This window comes from Mirounga leonina, unplaced genomic scaffold (assembly GCF_011800145.1).
Source record: "Mirounga leonina isolate KUSES-001 unplaced genomic scaffold, KU_Mleo_1.0 Mir_174, whole genome shotgun sequence".
Taxonomy (NCBI): Eukaryota; Metazoa; Chordata; class Mammalia; order Carnivora; family Phocidae; genus Mirounga; species Mirounga leonina.
The window spans coordinates 76225803-76245911 of NW_023270451.1; the positions used below are offsets into that span (position 1 = coordinate 76225803).

General features: G+C 37.6%; 1 protein-coding gene across 1 annotated transcript in view; it reads left to right on the forward strand.

Moving 5' to 3' along the window:
* Positions 1 to 17297, forward strand: part of UBN2 (ubinuclein 2) — a 73619-nt gene extending 56322 nt beyond the window's left edge. The window contains exons 15-17 of the mRNA XM_035021202.1: positions 4432 to 4663; positions 5104 to 5193; positions 7783 to 17297. Coding sequence (XP_034877093.1) covers positions 4432 to 4663; positions 5104 to 5193; positions 7783 to 7832 — 372 coding nt within the window. The 3' untranslated portion in view covers positions 7833 to 17297. The remainder of the gene's footprint in view (positions 1 to 4431; positions 4664 to 5103; positions 5194 to 7782) is intronic.
* The last annotated feature ends 2812 nt before the right edge of the window (positions 17298 to 20109 follow it).

Consider the following 20109-nt stretch of genomic DNA (forward strand, 5'->3'; position numbering starts at 1 on the left):
AATCTAGGATGTTTTATCTGTTTAGTTTTACTTTCATCAGAAATAAAATGAAAAAAAAAAAAAACCCACTGATTAGGGATTGTATGTTAAAATTTAAGTTATAACTAAGGTCTGGGAGTTAGTTCACATTCCTCTTTGTGATACCTTTATTAAAATGTTGACTGTGTTTGACGTTAATCTTCAATTTGAGTAAAGGACAGAATCATAACAGAAATGCCAGTTCCCTGCCACGTGGGTCCCCCTTCCTAGTATCAGTTACTTTTAATTCTCATAGCTTTTTCTGTGTTTTTAAATACTAAGAATGGATGGAAGACAATTTATTCATTTTACTATTATCTCTTAACTTATCATGATAAAGCTTTTAGCTGCCTTTATACCTCTGCCATTCTCCTGAAAGAGTACAAGTACAACTTTTGGTTAAATCCAGGACTATGTAAAATATTGTCTCTCTTGAGCTAAATCGTAAACTATGGTTTCATTTGCTTTAAGTTTTTGGGTTTTTTTCCTGAAGAAAAATTGCCTTTTTTCCCCCTTCACTTTGAATTTAAGGTTAAATCTTTCTCTAGCCTTTGTCATCTCCAGAGTCTCTCAGTTCTGTCCCCACCCTGCTGCCACCCCCTCAGCTCTCCCCCTCCTGCCAGTCCTTCTTGTATTTGATCATCTATCCCAGGAGAACCTAGATACTTAGCATACCAATTCATTTGTCAGCAGGGAACCCATATGGCAAAATTTGTGTTTCCAAAAAGTTAACTACTTTTTTCTAGTTTTCATCCTTTCCAATATGACTTTATGATTTGAAGGCCTTATTGTTCCTGCCTTCAGATCTGATCCTTTTTGTTCTGTCTTACTGGTTTGACTGAAGAAAAGGTCAGTCATTGAATAGTTGATCATAACTTTGGGGGAACCTGTGGTTTGGTTTGTTTTTTTTTTAACGTAGTCTGTCATTGAGACCTCGTGGCCTCTAAATCCTGTCTCTCTAGCACTCTTAACACTAAAAGGAGATTCCCTATCTGTGCCTGCAAAACATTCGGCTCCTGTCTGAAAGACATCTTCAGCTATCTGTTCATTTGCAGAGTGAAAAGGACAGGCCCTGAGTTTAACAGAAATTAAAATCTTTCCAGGTTCAGATTATTACCTCTACCTACTTTCTATTTAATAACTTCCTGCTCAAGGCTTTCCTCTTCTTTCTTACCCTTCAACTTACTGATGTTCTATGAATCCATTTCTTTGCCACTTTATAATTCCCAAAATAATTAACTCATTAAGCAAATGTTTCTGAGGTATTTAATATGTGCCAGGCACTCTTCTAGGTGCTGGGGAGATAGGGTAAACACCATACTCAGGATCTCTCCGGTCATGGAGCATATATTCCAGGTAGAAAGATAAAACACAAATTTTTAAAAAACATGTTAAGTGCTATGAAAAAACAATAATATGACAAAGTGTGATTGCTGCTAACATAGATAAGGGAGTTGGGGACAGCCTCTTTCAGGAGATAACATTTGATCTGAGAACTGAATAAGCAGGCTAGTCATTTGGAGATAGGGGGAACAAACAAACAGTCCAGGCTAGAGAGATGGTAGGTGTGAAGACACTGAGATAGGAAGGAGCCTGATGTGTAGGTATGCATGGCTGGACTACGGAGAGATGGATAGGTGACAAGGTCTGAGATCAACCAGAACCATGTGATGCAGGACCTTGCAGGTCACGATAAGAACTTCTTGGGGTTTTAATCTGTGCAGTGGGAAGCCATTGGAGGGTCTTCATTGATTTATATTTCAAAATATCCTTCTGGTTGTTGTAGAGAATGGGGGGGTGGATGCACTCAGCGAGATAAAATGTGGTTTAAAAAAATTCTCGATAGATAGAATGCCCACTGCAGGAAGAGCATGGTTTTCCTTCATATTTTCCCCTGGGAATGAAATATGGAGGTCGTGGAAGTATTTTTGATTATGGAGCATTATCCTGAACTATCGGCCTGTTTTAGGTTGACCACTTCTCCTGTATGCTTTCGAATGATATCAGCAATAGGATACCTAACTTTTGAAAGGTCTCCATCTTACAGGGAGAGAAAAATTTATAAATGCCATGTAATATTTAGGTAGTCTGATGTTTCATTTTAGTTTTATAGACAAAAGTGGATATGGAAGTTTTTTGAAAGTACAAAATATTACACAGTTATGGCATGGTATCATTTTTTATCGCTCAGTTAATTTGGGAAGTTGCCCTAATTTATGTTTTCCAGCTATTTTAATACTTCAGTTAGCCTTCTCCAGAAAAGCTTGAGTTCTCCTTATTAGCAGTATCTAATGTTCCTCTCTAGGGGGTTCCACTTGGGGCACTTGGTCTTGGAGTGTGTGCCTCATATTATCCTGAGATTACAAGAGAACTATGATTTTAAAAAAACTCTTTTTAATTCTTAAATTGATGCAGGATACCTTCTATCCAAACTGCTTCAAAGTGTCCTTATTTCTAGCTTAGTAATTCTTTCCAGTGTATCCATTTTGTATATCATGATTGGCCAGTAAGGGAAAGACTAGAAAATAAGAAAAGTAGCCAAGTCCAAGCATAAAGTAATGAAGATTTGTACTTAAGTGTTGGAGGAAGTAGTGGTTTAAAAAAAAAAAAAAATGGGTATGTTGACAGTGAGTTCACCTTGTCCATTTTTTTATGATGCCTAAAAACTAAGGTTTCAAGCCCTGGTGTCGGGAAAGAATGAGACTACTAATGATAGCATTTGAGATATAGGATGGGGTCACATGATTATAGGAACTGATGAGTTCATCGCTTCTCGGCCTTTTGGCTAAGATCAAGTGTAGGAATTGATGAGTTCATTTGTTGATGAGTGTTCCATATCCAAGTGCTATTCCTCCCTGAGCTTTTAGATTTACAGGATTGAAACTGAGATAGGATATAAAATTGAGAGCTAACAAAGGAGATAAGGGAAGGGAAGGCTATTGGAGAAAGAGTGGAAAAACCAGATTCAAAGCCTTCTGGAGAGTATTCTTCATTTTTTGTTTAGCAGTGGCATGGACTGTTAGGTGTAAGAAATGTATCCACTGTGACGTGTATGTATGGGAAGATCACTAAAATTTTTCTCATATATTAACTAAGAAATAAAATGATCAGCCCTTTATTAATAATGTTTACTGGAAAAGGAGTGAGCACACAAAATAAACCTGATAATAGTTAACATTGATTATTGACTTAAAAATATTCGAAGAATTCAGTTTTCTTGACTAAATTTAGAACTGTAAAATTTTTGGCCAGGGAAACTTAGAATTGGTAAGATAAGACTACAAAAGAAAATTCATAGTTGTACAAACTATCATAGATAATATCTGATACTGAGACAATTTTATTATAATGTTTGTTGATAAGTACATGTAGAAAAGAAAGTCAAAATGGGAAAAGATTGCTGAATAGAAAATTGTTCAAAGAATTAAATTAGCTTAATGAAGTGTATTTAACTAATTTCTTAGGGAAAGTTAATGTTATCATATTTCTTTCTGATTTAAATGTACTTTTCATACACATGGCATCAAAGCCCAGATAGAGGAGTATTAAAACACCTTTTACTGCAAGGAGTCTTTAAGTTCTGAAAAGTATTGAATATGGAAACCAGCTTCCAGGGGTTAAGGAGAAACTAGATAATGTGGGGAATGGAGGGTATCATTTACCAAATTTGGTTAACAAAAGGAATACAAGTAAGTTTGGTTTTTCTAGGGTTTGAGGAGCAGCCAGGAATAACTGTAGTTGTTTAAAAAAAAAAAGATGAGTTATCTGTATATGGCAAGACAGAGGAAACTTGGAAAAAGATGTAATACTAGATATTTGTACCAGAAAGTTTGGCATAGGGAGATTCATGGCATAGGTCAGTTTTGGAGAAGAGGCAGGTAAAGCTAATAAAGGAAGAGGAAGAACATCCAGATGGCCTCATTTCTTCAACGCGTTCTGATGAAAGCAGAGGGTATTGTGTTACGGGCTTTGAGAGAGTTCTTGTCTGGAACAGTAACCACATGGATTGTATCAGAAAAGATGGTAAAACAAACAATGAAATTACCAAACATTTTCAAAGACCAAATTGAAATTGTATGGAATTAATGACCAGTAGCTCAGATCGAGGAGCTAGGAGCAAAAGTAGAAAAGTGGAAGTCTGAGGTGAGGAATGAATGAATGAGTGGTAATACAGGCGTTAAAATAAGGAGTTTAAACTGGCAATGAAGAGCTGAGTAGAGAATTAATTCCAAAACCAATATGGGTAGGTCTCAGAAATACATTTTTCACCTCAGTCTTCATTTTCTGTCTCATAACGTTTCTGTTAGAGTAGATATAGGACACAGTCTTGCGCCCATAAGGATATTAAATAAAATAAATCAATTCAGGTTAAAGATTTGATTTCTTATGTATTTTGACCCCTGGTTTCTGCAGTCCACAGCAGGAGCATCATTATTGGCTAATGCCTCACCTCTGACTCTCATGACATCACCTTTGTCTGTAACAAATCAAAATGTGACTCCTTTTGGGATGCTGGGTGGCCTTGTTCCAGTGACCATGCCCTTCCAGTTTCCCTTGGAGCTGCTTGGCTTTGGAACGGACACAGCTGGAGTGACAACCACCTCGGGATCTACCTCAGCCGCTTTCCACCACAGCCTAACTCAGAGTAAGTGCGGCTCCTTTAGTCATTTGGCTACCTAGTTTGACAGAACAGTAAACCTCATGAATTTATACTCATTGAGGGTAGTCCATTTGGAGTTAGTGAAGATTACAGAATTTTTTTTTTTTAAGAAATGCAGTTTATTTCATTTAAATATAGTCAAATTACTGGAATCAGATTTTATTTACAATCCTTAAAGGAACCATCTATACCACATTTCTATCTTAATGAAAGTAATAATAAGAGGAAGTCCTATTTGCTGGGTTATTTGCATACACATACGTTTATACATATAAATTTTTCGATGTATGTGCTCTAGTTTAAGAAGGACTCTGAAGTTAGGGGCTGTACTTATATTAGATAAATTAAACTATTTTCATTTTTGATCTAAGAGGGCTCAAATCTTAGGTTGAGGAAGATCACTGACAAGTCTGTTTTTCTCTCAGATTTACTAAAGGGTTTACAGCCAGGAGCTCAGCATGCAGCAACACTTTCCCACTCACCTCTGCCTACACACTTACAGCAAACATTCAATGGTAAGAAAGCCACCTATTTTTTCCTCTTTTACTATTTATATAGACTTATAGATTGGATTATAAACCTTTTCTGAAAACTAAATGGGATGACAAAGGTTGGAGAAAAACAGATTTTCATGACTGAATCCTCATTAGCAACAAACTTTTTTTTTTTTAAGATTTTTATTTATCTGACAGAGAGATACAGCGAGAGAGGAAACACAAGCAGGGGGAGTGGGAGAGGGAGAAGCAGGGGGAGTTTGAGAGGGAGAAGCAGGCTCCCCACTGAGCAGGGAGCCTGATGCGGGGCTTGATCCCAGGACACTGGGATCATGACCTGTGCAGAAGGTAAGACGCTTAATGACTGAGCCACCCAGGTGCCCCAGCAACAAACTCCTTATAAAAGAAAAAGGAACTAGGTATGAGGCCTTTTGTTACATGTGAAAAAAAAACCTTTTTGAAGACATGTGTTTGTTATATTGAAATGAGGACAAAGAAGAGGTTTCATAAAACAATGTACAAAAGTCATGTCCAGTGATTGTAATAATTCATATGTATTGAAGGTTTACTAAGTGCCAGGTAGTCTTGTGACTACTTACATGTATTAGCTAATTTAATCCTTGTAACAGGCCTGTGAGTGAGCTAATGACGATCCCCATTTTTATAGACCAGGAAACTGAATTCAAGGGAAGCAACTTGCCCAAGATGGATAATCCTAGGAAGTGAGCTGAAACTCAAATCTGGGAAGTCTGACTTAATAGGCTGTATTCTTAACCATTAAACTTTTCTGCCTTTCAGCAGTGATTCAATCTATACGATCCAAACTGTATGCATTAGATACTTGCAGGCCAGCTAGATCACCCTGAAATCTGAAATTAGATAGTGGACACTGGACATCACATACTGGCCTCCAGGTTCTTGCTTTCACTAGCAGTTGGTCTCGGTGGACTGTTGATACTATTCTTGAAGACCATTTTCAGGATCTTTTGAACAGGAGTAACTGTTCAGCTGCCCTCTTAACTTTGGAAGTTGACTGGGACCTCACTATTCTTTTTGGCCACTGCATTTAAAATGATCTTTGAACAAGTTTACAGTTGACCACATGCAGAAATCGGAGCTATATGGCAATCTCAAGGCAGCAGGTTATAATTAATCCTGCAAAAGACCTAAGTGTTAAGCTGCCTCAGACTCAGCCCTCGAAAGAATGACTGTAACTTTTATATAGTCATTTTATATATAATATAAACTTCTAAAAAGGCCTGAAGAGTAAATATTTTCAGCTTTGCAGGTCATGTAATTTCTATCCACAACTCCTTGACTCTGCCCCTCTAGTGCGAAAACAGCCATAGACAAATACATTAACGTAAGTGTGGCTGGGTTCCAATAAAATGAGAAAGCAGTGGTGGGCCACATCTGGCCCTGGGCCAAACCTTGGTCTAAAGAATCTCACAGTCCAGTTAATACGAGTATTTTATTTTGCTTATTTACCAGCGCCTCTTTGAGCACAGTCCTACCTTGCCATTTTATGAGTTTAATGATACCTCAGGTCAAATCATTGTCTCTACAAACACAAGTACATAATATCACATTATAAATGGAAAAGCCAGTGCCTTAGATGTTGAATAGTGTTCTGTTTATACAGCTTTTGAAACAAATATCCTGTCTCATTGATCTATCATTTCTTCAACAGAGGCAGTTTTTTGTTTTATGTCATACAGGAGTAATTTAGCTATCACATTAATGAACCTAGCAATGTGACTTTCATGGTCTCCTCCAGCCTTAGGATTGATCTCATAGTACAGTAATTTGTTCCTTTTCACCCGTGTGTTTCTACCATTCATGCCTTCCCCTGACTTTTTCTCTCAGGCCTAGGAGAGGGACGCTTCATTGTCCTTGCTAAGGCAGTAACCTGTTAAACTTTCTCTACATTTTGTTAGTTCTCAAGCTCACTGAGTCCTACTCTTGCCCAGTGTAAATAGAGTAACCAACATTTTCCCAACAAAAGTTAAAAAGCCATATGTAAACCTAGAAATCATTGTTCCCAAGGAGCAGACTTTCCTTATCACTTACAACTTTTGCCAGGTTAGGATCAAAACAAAAAATCAGCTGGATTTTTCACTTACCAGTGTGTTGCATTCATTTACATAAATAATTGAGAATTGATTATCAAATGCCATGTCATGGCAAGAAATTTAATTTCACTCGCAAGAAAATGGAATTGACCTTGTTGTCTAAAGAATTGAGAGATGTGGTAGGTTCCTTAAATATGGGGATTATGTCTTTTATATTCCTTTATAATCCTCACAGCATCTGACACAGTTGGCTCTGAGATAGATAATAAATACTTGCTGAAATAGTATTTCGACTGAAAACCAGTTGAACCACAGTCACTTGAGATAAGAGGATTGTTTTTGTTGCGTTAATTTATCTCCTTTATGTTTCTGAACCTCTGTGCTATACCATGTAAGATATTAAAGGTTATCTTTTTAGCAATGTCATTCACATAGAAATTAAAAGTTAATTGTTCTCTTTGGGGGTTTTTTTGTTTTGTTTTTATCTATTTTTTTTATAACATGCCAACCCATGCCAATTAAACACCTCTTTTCTCAGATGGAGGCCAAAGTAAAGGGGACACTAAATTACCACGGAAATCTCAGTGACTTCCCAGCAAGCAGTGGAGATGAGACACTCAGCCGGCGGATGGAATCTACCTGATGGGAAAGTCCTCATGTGGTCCTAGGGCTGCCGTTCTGTCGATGTTTACATTCTCTCGTCCCAAGCACTGTGGTGAGGAGGAAAAAAAGAAAAGAGAACGTTACTTGAGTAAAGCCAGGTGCAGGAGGAAGAAATGCTTTCATGCAAAGTTAGTGACCTTTGGTCTCCTCTAAAGAAAGACAAAGTTACCACATTAACTGACTTGAAAGAGACTCAGTTGTCAAACCCACAGAAGTACAAATTTGATTTTTCCCCGGGGGAGGAAGAAGGAATCTGAGGATTTGGGTATACTCCATCCATCCTGGGGGTTGGATCTGAACACTTGTAGACATACTTGCATAATAAAAGGCAGTATACCTGGAATTAGGCCAGTTTGTCAGGAGTAACAATCATGTCTATTTGAACGGACTATGCAGCAAGTTTGCCGCACCAGTTAATGACCCTGTGTCTGATACAGACAGTAGCCGAGTAAATATTGTACCCTCACAAATCCTGAACAAACTTGAATCTTCTCCAGTGTGTAGCAACTCCCCATGTAAATCAGGGGCCTAAATATGCTTCAAGAAATTTTAGCACAGTGATATATAAAATCATCGAGATTTTTAAAAGTCAAGGAAGTGAGCCTGTTGCTCTTAACAGACGAAACTTAGATGTCCCCTTTTTGTAAAAGGGTCAATTTCATCTTCCATTCAGAAGCAGGTACTTAACTCTTCTTCAGGTGATTTGTGCATCTGGTATTGACTGGTTAATTCTTATTTCCATTCTTGATGTTAAAACGTGGCTCTGTTCACATTTTTCTCTTCAGAAATGGGGATCTTTGATGTAGGGCTGCGACTTTGGTGCTCTGAGCCCTTGCAGGCCTACCACTCTGAACTGTAAATTTCCCCAGCTTCCCCTCAGTTCACAGCTTCTCCTGGTCTTTTAGCTAGTGGTACTTCAGGTGATTCTTAATTATTGATATAGACAGGTCGAAGTGTGTACTGCACATGCCTCTTCATTGGTCATTCAAATGGCATATATTATATTTTTGGAATTTTTAAGATAGTATTTTAAAGGGAGGAATTACATTAGGATCATTATGTGTACAAGGGATTATTTTTTATAACAATCACAATGTATTTTTACTCCCTGTATCCAGTGTAGTGAAATGGATTTGGAGCGTTTGGGATCTTAAAGCTTTATTAATATTTACTGAGAATATTGATATGTGAGTAAACCTGCAGATAATAATAAGACTGCTTAGTTATTATAGCTTCCTTATGCAAATACGTATTCAACAAAGGATGTTAAGGGAGAAATTTATGGTTCCTTTTGGATACATTTAATTTTTTTTATTTATTTTTTGCCTCATCATTGGTCTTGTCTCTATCAATCTCTCTCACTCTCTCTTTTTTTCTCCCTATTTAGACTTCCGAATGTTTTCAAACCATGCCCAAGATTGGTGTAAGCTTGATCCATTTATAACAGACTAACCTAAAAAACAGCATCAGATTGGTAGTAGCAATATTTGCATGTTTTCATTACAAGTCACCCTATACCTTTAAATTTATTCAAAGAAGTATATTAATGTGGCCCCTTTTTTTCTTTTATAAGCAAAAGTCCCAAATAGCCTATAGGACTGAATGAGTTACCACAGATCTGTTGAGATCTGTATTACCTGTATTTTGACTTCAAAGTCACATTGGCTTGCTTCATAGCAAAAAGTTAGTAAGTAACTGAAAACTTTAGTTCCAAGAACTTGTTAAAGTAAGGGCAAAGGATTGTTTCAGAGGAATCATTGATATAATTACTTGCCTCTAAGAATTTAGTTTACCAGTAGAACAAATAAGAATGTTGTGTCAACCCCAGTAGATACTTTGAAAGGATATTGGGATGTTGCCCAGCAGTTTGACTTGAATTGAATATGTTTGATTAAAGGTTGTTTGGCTTATTTAATTTAGGGAAGCTTACCCAATTCTTGAGTTAATACAATGTAGTATACCTGTTGCTTTTATCTAAGTTGGAAAAAAAGAAGTCTTTGCTAATACTGTATAGGAGTTTGCCTTTGGGAAGCTAGCCCTGCTTTCACTTCCCATACCGAGTCAGAGTGCATATTAATCTCTCTTCCTGCTGATAGTTGTGCATGTATTCATCTGTGTGTATACATAAATTTATTTCTATATAAAAATTCATTACCAGTTTAAGTCAGGGAATACTTTCAGTTTCTTAAATCCATCAGTTCTGAATCATGCCATGGGAAGATCCCTGATGATTCTTTTGTCTCCATTAGAGAAGAACAGGATTATCAATTCTTCCCCCAAGTATTATTTTATAACTAACCAGTAAAAATATCTGGAGGCCCTTGGCTCTGAGAAGTCATATATATGGAGATTATATTCTATTTTCTTCAGTCTTGATTCCATGAGGACTGCAGCCAGATCCTGCCCTCAGCCCCATACCACATTTTCACTAACTTACGTCCGTTTCAGTCAAGACTACCCTTTTGTGTTGTACAGATGAAACAGGCATCCTTCTATTTCTTAATAGATAAGTATGATCAGAGAGCTCCTACATGTAAATACAGAACTATTTCTTTTCTAGATCATAACATTGAGAATGGTGGCCATACTTTATGGGCACCTGTCTTTACAGTCTTTCTTACTAAATACAAACATATAAATTGGTTATTTTTTAGCACAGAGACTTGTGACTCATACTGTATTTTTGCACTTAAAAGTCAAATTATGTTATTTTTTAAAATGGTGAGTAATTGGAAAGGTTATAGAGCAATGTGTATTTCTGAAGAGCATTAGCAACATCCCAATGCAAAAATAATCAGCACACTTAATTCTGTCCCACTCAGCGGGATTCTTGATTCAGGAAAATTAAGCTGTTTGTTTTCAACGGTCTTGTACTTTAAATTGCCTTCGCTGATGTATAAGCTGTTACTGTACATACAAGTTAATCCTCAGTATTCACAAGCAATAATGGTCAGCAAAGTTGTCTTCCGAGATAGCAGTGCTGAGCCTCAGTTGGAGACTGTTTGGGAGCAAAGTGTCAAGCTCATTCCGAGCCTCCAAAATCAATGCAAGCAATAATTCCACTGTAACTCAATTATAATTCTTTCTAATATGCTTCTGAGATCAGAGGGTAAAATAAATCATGGTTTTAAACTGAAGAAAAACGTTTCGGAAAAAGAAGTGAAGTTAATCTGAAGTCACAAAATCCTGATATTCTGAGGAAATCAGAGGATTGTGTTCGTACATTATTTTATGCCTACCACCCCTTTGATGGATGTTGTTAGCCCAAATTACACTTTTTTTTTTATATCACAGAAGTTGAATAGGGTTTATTGCATCACCAAGGAAGGGGGAAGAACCGGGCACATACATGTCTGGATACTGTGGGTTTGACACCTGTTTGAAAACAACTTACTGGAAAAGATTTTTAACCCAGGATTTTTTTTTTTTTTTTTCCTTCCCAAAGCAGATCTAAATTGTTTACTACCCAGGGTTGGAAAGGGCAGGCCCCTCTAGTCTTTCTTCTCCGGTTGCCCTTACCACACCCCTTCCCGCCTCTACTTGGTTCACGACAGTTTCTGAGATGGAAACTCTACTGTTAATCAAACTGCCATTGATTGTGAGAACTCTCTGTCCCTTGGGACTGTCTCCTAGAACTCCAGTTGTCTATCATGTTTGCTGCTACACTTGTACAATGAACTTTGCCTGTATTGGTTGATTATAATCTGATTTACAGTTCTTTATCTCTAGGAGGTTTTGTCATATAACTTGACCCATATATAGAGTTAGGATACTTTATTTTAGGAGTGTACCGTAAAAGCACACTGGTCCCTGAGTTCTTTTTATTATCATGTAGGTTTTGAATTTGTGTTGGCTTACTTTTTGTTCGTTGATGTTTTGTTTCTCTTTGTTTTAAATTAGAAATAGCAGAGTGAGAAAAATCTATAATCAGGCCAAACTTGAGAACTTTCCCTTGTGCTTCAGCACTGTAGTTTCTGCTGACCATATGTTCTCAAAAGGGGCACTTTCACTTTCTATTGTGCATGTATGATTTGTTTTTTGCTTTTGTAATAATGAAGCAGAAATGCAGTAGTGGGTAAATGACCGATTACAAACATGCAGTTTTATTTTATAAAATTGAAGGGGAAAAGTTTAACTCTCTGTAAATCATTTCTTAGCTCTGGTAAAATGCTTCTATTACTCCTCTAAAACATGCTCAATTCAGGCCTTTGTCTTTGTTAAGTGCCTTTTTTTTCTTTCTTTTTCCCCCTCTTGAAAGTGTTCTCGGATATCCTAAAGTACAGGCTAATAAGTCAGGGGATTCAGGAGGAAGAATCTCAAACTTGCCAACGTCATGTCATGCTGTAATATTCTTCCTTTTCTTTATATGTATAAGGATATATGTATAAGATACATACATACATGTGTGTATATATGTATACATATGTAATATATATATGTGTATATATACACACACACACATATATATATATTTATAACTAGTAGCTGCTGTACCATTTCATCCTTTCCAAACACACCCCTTTCGATGTTTGCAAAACTTCTGGCTTGTTTATTCCATTGCGTTTAGTCAATTCAAATGGGTAGATTGGGAAATTGTCTTTACACAAGATGCTATCTTCCCCCTTTGAATATCTGTTTGTAGACATTAACAAAAATACATAAATATAATAAGTCATTTATTTCAATTAAAGTAAATTTAGTGGACTCATTGACTCTTCCTGGATGTAACCCACTGCTCTCTGCCCTTCCAACTTGGCATGAGTAACACTGGAGAAAGCATTGGAATAACAAGAGTCTTTTGAGGGTCAAGTTGATAAGGTGCACTTGGTAGGCAAGACTAAAGACGTGGGGGAGCTAGAGTTAGAAGCTCCGTATCGTATCTGAATAAGTTTTGAAGGAAGTTAGCAACTTTGTCCACATTAAGCATGCATATTTTCTTCTGGAAAATGATTTTCGAAGAATTCATACAGCTGCATATCTGTGAAAAGGTTAATAAGCTTAGACTTCAGATACTCATGTAAACACTCATATAACCTATAGCATTCTTGAGAGAGCTTTAGTTTTCTTTTCATTTGCCAGATAATTACATTTGGCTTAATCTGATTTTATAGCTATTTAGATTTCTCCCTTGAGCAGAATAGCGTAATCTTCAGTATCTAAGATTCATCTGTTTCTTGTTGAAAACAGATATGACACATAAAGGGAGACTAAGTTGAACCAATCCTCAGAGCCCAGTACAAATATATCTAATAAGTGCCCCCTTTAAAGACATTTTAATTGGGAAGAGGAGACTGGTGGCTAACAGAAAGCGGCAGCTCCTGGTAGTGTTACCGAAGCGCTTATCAGGCTGCCTCAGCTCAGACGTCTTACTCTTGAATTGCTATATTTAACAGGGGGAATATCATTTAACCTTCGTGCCTCAGATTACCCATTAGAAAATTGGGTATAATAATATTCACCTACCTCCCAGGGATATCAGAGACTTTACTATTTCAAAAATACTTTGAGTTTTTCTAAAATATCCTATATAATTAAAAAAGTATTACCATCTTTCCACAGAGGCTAAAAAATGTTTCCCTATGATGGGTATAAAAAGTACCATATGATTTTTAAGTTTAAAGAATAATCACTGGAATTCTACTTTAGATGCAGATTATTTAAACATATTTGTGGTGGGATTAAAATGGTTAGTTTCAGGTTAACAAGGGTTGGGGGGGAGTAACACTAAGTTTCTTAATTATAAGTAGTTGGTTTTTTAGCCTTTTAGGATGTTAATACATCTGTGCTTTCTGCCAAGGTTGTGGGGCTACAGCTAGGTAGAGTTTGGGTGATTGGTTATTGGAGTTGATAAATGACCCTGCAAGTTTTATCTGCCTCACTTTCCCATCTTCTCAATCTAATTTCCTTATACCACTTGTCTGGTGATGGATAGCTAAGCTTTTAACCTTTCAGGAGTGAATGGGCGTCTCCTCATTCTTGTGCATCAGAGATTGTGTCCTAATCCTGTCACTACAGGTCTGTCCGGCTTCGTGCCTATGGGGCAAGCACTACAGTCAGCGGGGTAGACGTTAGCCAGTCTACCTGTGTGTAACTTAGGCTTCTTCCACCCGTGAAAGAGTCGGAGCCGTCCACTGCTCAGGTTGTAGGACAATGGGAGAGGGGAGGCAGGATTCACTTCTTAGCTGGGACGTGGGATAGGAAGGGGAGGGATAGAAGGAAACATGTTTTGCCCATCTCTGAGGAAGGAATGAAGATCGTTTTATCCCACCTCTCATCCTGGCATGTTAAGTAGCAAGACTTAGAATTTTCCTTTATCGTTTCAAACAACAACAGCAACAGGAAAAAAATGGATGCTGCGTTTGTAGTTAGGGCTAAATGCTAAGCAACAATTGTTAGAGAGTGTGTGTAGATTTAAATTATAGCACATATTCAGGGTCAGGAAAGAGAATGTAGAGAGTGAAGAACAAATTACCCAGCTCAAGTGAGTCAAGAGTAAGCACCAGGCCCAAGCAGACAAAGCATCCGGGTTAATTCCCACAATCGGCCAAGGCCCGTTTAATCTCTAGCGATAGGATGTTTTTGTCTTAAAAATCCCTTTTTGGTTTTTTATTGCTTTTTTCAAGATAAAGCCTTAGTTAGTAACCTCTAAATATCAACTATGCAGATAAACATACTCTTTATTTTCCATACTTTCCCTCTTTTTCCATTCTTCAAATACAGCTGTTAAATGACTTCTACCCAAAGAAATAAGGCATAAGGGTTTTGTTGAATGTGTGTTTGTTCCTCTAGGGAACATAAAATAGAGATATTTTGTGTGTTCATCTATCCTAAAATGTGAACTTTATATTCAAAAAAACTTAATTTTACTGGTGCAAAACTGTAGTGAGAATCATGGAATGTCTTTGGGTTGTTAAGATGAAATCATCCCAGTGTTTAATTCTGAGAAAGTTCTGGAATGTAGAGAGTGAGGAACAAATCACAAATTCTAGATTCTGTGGCATAGTGTTCAGGTATGTAGAGCTGAACAGTTGGTCAGACTCTTAATTAAAAATAGCTTTGAATATTTATTGCTGAATTCTTTCTTTCTTCCTTCTTACCTCTAATTTGAGCTCTTAAATTAACCATTTCATTAGCCAGTTGCTACACTAGAATATCCACTGCATATTGTTAAGAGTCCTGAGAGAAAAGGTTAGACTTTCACTTCCTTTTCTCACTCACTCTGGCTGTCTTTCCTGGGTCTTCACTGCATTCAGAAGTGAAGACTGCAGGCATGGTCCAGGACAGTGTTCCTATCCTAGCATAGACTCAGACAGGGACTCGGAGGATTATCATCAGACTGCCTTTGAACAACTTTGAAATGAAAAATTACATTTTTCTCAGATTCTCCCGAAGTATCATTTGCTTGAAAGTAGCTATTTGTGATCTTTATTTAATTTCTTCATACTATAATTCTTTAACTTCTCAATCTTTCTTACATATTGCCATTTATAGTGGGTTAGCAGTTTTCCAAACTGTTTCCCAAACAGGTCAAGGATACTTTCAGAAATCTCAGTAGTATAATTAAAGGGGTCTTGTGTGTCCAGGATTTGGAATCAAGTTCACTGGTGACTGGAATTGTTTTTTCTCTTCTACCTTTTATTAAAAACTAGATTTCTCTACTACTGTTCAGTGTGGTTGCTACAATTCATGGCTTCCTCTTAATACTTTTCAAGGTTATTCAAAAGAGATGCAGACCTTTGTTAAGGGTTCTTATTTCTCATAATACTCTGCCTTGCTTATTTTCATACACTTCCCCTGGAATAAACCTGCTTTGCAAAGGTCTGTGTCACACAGGCCATATAAATTCTTAGAACCAGTTTTATGTTCCTCAGAAAACTCTGTACATTATTTGCTCCCATTTTGCTAATGATAATATAATTCTATTTTATCTTAAATCTAGTTTTAAAATATTTTATAATAGAGCGCTAATGGAAACCTAAATGAAATACAAAAAAGATAACTATTACTCAAGATAACTTGGAAAATACTTCTGTTTTTGAAGGTAACAACTCCATCTACCCTCTAAGCACATTTAAGAGTCAGCAGTAACTGAGACCAGCCAGTCAGCATGTTTTTCTGTGTGACAGCCTGCCTTTAATTTGTCAGACCTTACCTATCTTGTATTTTCTGTCCTTGCGGCCATAACCTTTCCTCATTTGTTTGCTATTTTGTGCTGTTTGCAAGGTTAGTGTGCCCTGGACCAGCACATAAGAGTTTTTCTTTCCCATGCCTGCAAAACTACCAAGGATTACCCTGATTTTGGCTAGGGACACTAAAAGACAAATTATTCTCAGCTGATAAAAGTATTGCTGTTTTATATAGTTAGTTAGAAAGTTGGCCGTCTTTAGCTGACTTTTTAAATCCTGGCTATGCCTACATAATTAATTACATATACCATCTGAGACTTTCCGATAATCAAGGGGCCTTTCCACCGGTAGAGGTAGGTTTCCAACCTACACATAATTTCCTCTGATCTATGGCCGGCCACAGAAAAGATTCAAGCTTTGTATTGTCCTTTTGTTGGCTGTCATTGAAAAATTATAGAAAGTATCAAAAATACCAAATTGTCCTTAAGAAGAGTATGTAATCTGGGGCTTGCCCTTGTGTTTTGCCTAAACATGATTGTCAAGCTTAAAAGAAAAGGAAAAGAAATCTCTGGCTGGTGAGAATTTTGTGCCCCAAATACTATGTTAATCAAAGTCTACCAAGGTAACTAAGTGATAGGTGTTTTCTCTCTTTTATTACAAGCAAGAAAGTTTATTTGCAGTTGTAAAATTATTGTGGGACTGCAGACCAATTATTTGCTATAACTGGGAATAAGGATTTTGATTTTTAGTCTGGGTAAGCACATATTTCCAACACTTGTGGTATGAATTCTGATAAGGGAGAGACTTTTGTTTGGTAACAGAAGGAAAAACAGGACTTACTGATACAGTGAACGTTCCCTCTCTAGAGGAACTTCCCTCCAGGTACACATCCTCCTCTTACTTCAGCCGCCTCCACACTTGACAGAGCGGCCAACATGTTCCACAGCCGACCTTGAAGAAAGGGGCCTACAGAAGCGCAGCTCCTCTGGGTGAAGGGCACTGATTACTCTCTTGCATTTGTTTATAGGGAGGTGCGTTTGTGCTAACTTGAAGGGATATGCTGTATTTTAAATAAGGGTGTGACTTAATATTTTGGGATTTTTTTTTTCCTCCTTTAAAACTGGACCTGAACACAGCTTTGAGTTGATATTTGTAATAATCTCAGGACCTGAAAGATTGTAGCATTTAGTGTGTCTTAAAAATTATGTACTGTACCAGCCATGGATTTTTGTAAATATACCTGTCTCCCTTTTTTGTATTATTTTAGTAAAAAAAAAAAATAATAATAAATTTAAATAAAAGGGGTTGGTGATGACATGTGGATGGGTGTGGGTATGTATGTGTGTGTGTTTGTATAAGGCTCTTTTGAGACGAACTGGTGCTTGTTTAATTTCCGGCTCTACTTAGAGCAGGAATATGGACAAACTGCTGCTACTGAACCCTGCACTGAGCCTAGGTATTTCCATTTTGTCTTTCCCCGTGGTTGATTGAATATGGGCTGCCAGGAAATTCTTCTTCCCACTGCCATCTTGCCTTTGCATTCTCTGTTCTGCACACCCTGTGAACTTTAATGGTAACGCTTTCCAAACTCTGGGTGGTTTGCTGGTCTCTAGTTTTTAGAGAGCTCTTGTCACTATTTTCTAAGAAGAAAGAAGGACAGGTAAATTTTTTTAACCAAAAAATAATCACACATTTCATAAAACCCTGATGAATTTTGGATATGTGAGAGGGCTTAAACATTCCTAAATATGGGTCTGTGAAGTTAGTAAATTAGCCCCCGTGGATATACTCCTTCAGTGCAGGGAATTTTTTTTCTTTTTTCTTTTCTTTTCTTTTTTTTTCTTTGCAACAGCCTTGCTCATATTCCAGGTATAGCTAGCAAACCCCTGTTTTAAAGCAGGAGCCTTATTTGATTCAGTGTAGATGTTTCCTGTCTATCCTTCTGTGACAGGACCTTTTACATGAGTGTTTTTTTCTTTTTGTATGTGTTATGTGTTGTATTAAATAAAGAGGAATGTACATATTATTCTCGTGTCTGTTGTATTATTTGGCTAACTTGGGTTTTAGTACCTCATTCTTTCAGTAGTGGTTGAGTGTCTGTTGTCTGTGTTGTACTGTGCTGAGCGCTATCAGAAACAGAAGGAAAGGGCAGGGTCCCCACCTTCAGTGTATTAACAAACACTCTGCAATCTCATGACATGTTAAAAGATAACAGTTCAAAATTTATCACAAAGGTGTGGTCCATTGCTGCCTGACATACGAGTTCAGAGCAGGGAAGAAATTGGACTGGAGAGATCTGGGAAGACTTTCAATTGGATGGCACTTGAGCCAGGTCTCAGGATAGTGGGATTTGGCTAGGAAGAAGGAACAGGGAATGTCCTGAGCAGAGTCAGGAAGAAGCAGGAAAGAGACTAGGCTGGTGTGTGGTGTATACTGGGATTAGTAGAAGCCAGACTGGGAGTCCTGGAACACAGGCTCAGTAGGTTCTTCCTTTGGGTTATAGGGCGTGTGTGTGTGTGTGTGCACGCGCGCTACCAGGCTCAAGGCTTGAACTGTAGATGGGGGAATTATTTGCAGAAGTGATCATCCTTGGGGCGCCTGGGTGGCTCAGTCGTTAAGCGTCTGCCTTCGGCTCAGGTCATGATCCCAGGGTCCTGGGATCGAGCCCCGCATCAGGCTCCCTGCTCAGCAGGAAGCCTGCTTCTCCCTCTCCCACTCCCCCTGCTTGTGTTCCTTCTCTCTCGCTGTGTCTCTGTCAAATAAATAAATAAAATCTTTAAAAAAATAAAAATAAATTTACATCTTAAAAAAAAAAATAAAAGACGTGATCATCCTTGGGGGAGGCTGGCTGGTTCAGTCAGTAGAACATGTGACTTGATCTCAGAGGAGTGGGTTCAAGTCCCACACTGGGTAGATTACTTCAAAATTTTTAAAAAATAAATGACCAAAAAAAAAAGAAGTGGTCATTTAAATCCTTCCTCGTAGAAGACTTCGGTAGAGAGGCACCTGGGTTAGTTAAGCAACTGCCTTTGGCTCGGGTCATGATCCTGGAGTTCCGGGATCGAGTCCCACATCGGGCTCCCTGCTCGGCAGGGAATCTGCTTCTCCCTCTGACACTCCTCACTCTCATGCTCGCTCTCTCAAATAAAATCTTAAAAAAAAAAAGATAAAGGGTAGAAAAAGAAGTCAACCTTAGAACTCTGGGGAAGGAGTGGGGAAAGGATAAAGAGATAGAAAGCAACTTGTTGGAAAATTGTACAGTTTATCATTTATAAGTGTGTTTGTATATATGCATAGAAAATACGAGAAAGGACTTACACTCCAAAATATAAAAAGTGGTTGTATGAGTGCTTTTTCTTTTTTCTTTTACTTACATGTATTTTTACTGCTTTATCATTAACAGGAAGAACCGTTAAAAGGGATGGTCCTCATGCATGGGGGAGGAGGATAGGCTGCAATTGTTTTTACTACAAAACAACCTTTAAGGACAGATTTGCCAAAGCCAGTTCTTGGGAAGTAATAACCCCTAAAGATAATTGTTTTTATTTGACTACACTCAACTATGTTGTCACCATCTTGTAAATGTGTATTAACATATTAAAGGTGTTATTGTAAGCAAGATTTTTTTTTTTTTTTAATGTAGGCTCCATGCCCAGTGTAGAGCCCAATGTGGGGCTTGAACTCGTGACTCTGAGATCAAGACCTGAGCTGAGGTCAAACAACTGAGCCACCCAGGTGCCCCTGTAAGCAAGATACTTTTAAATCTATAATTTCCCCAAGCTTATTTGACCATGGAATTTTTTTCATGTGACTCCAATTAACAAATTATATAAGGCATGTAAAGCACTTAGCACGGTGACACGTAGGAATCTGCACTAGTAAGCCTTAGCTCTTATCATTCAAACTAGTTCTCTTTTATTATTTATTATATTCTGTAGTTTAGAAAAGTTTCTAAGAAGATACTTAGCTCGAGGAGTTAAGGATTTCAGAATAAACTTTAGAGAGCCAACAAGTAATCAGGTAGAAAAATGCAACCAATCTTCTAGGGTTGAATGAGGGTCAGGGGTCCAGAGGGT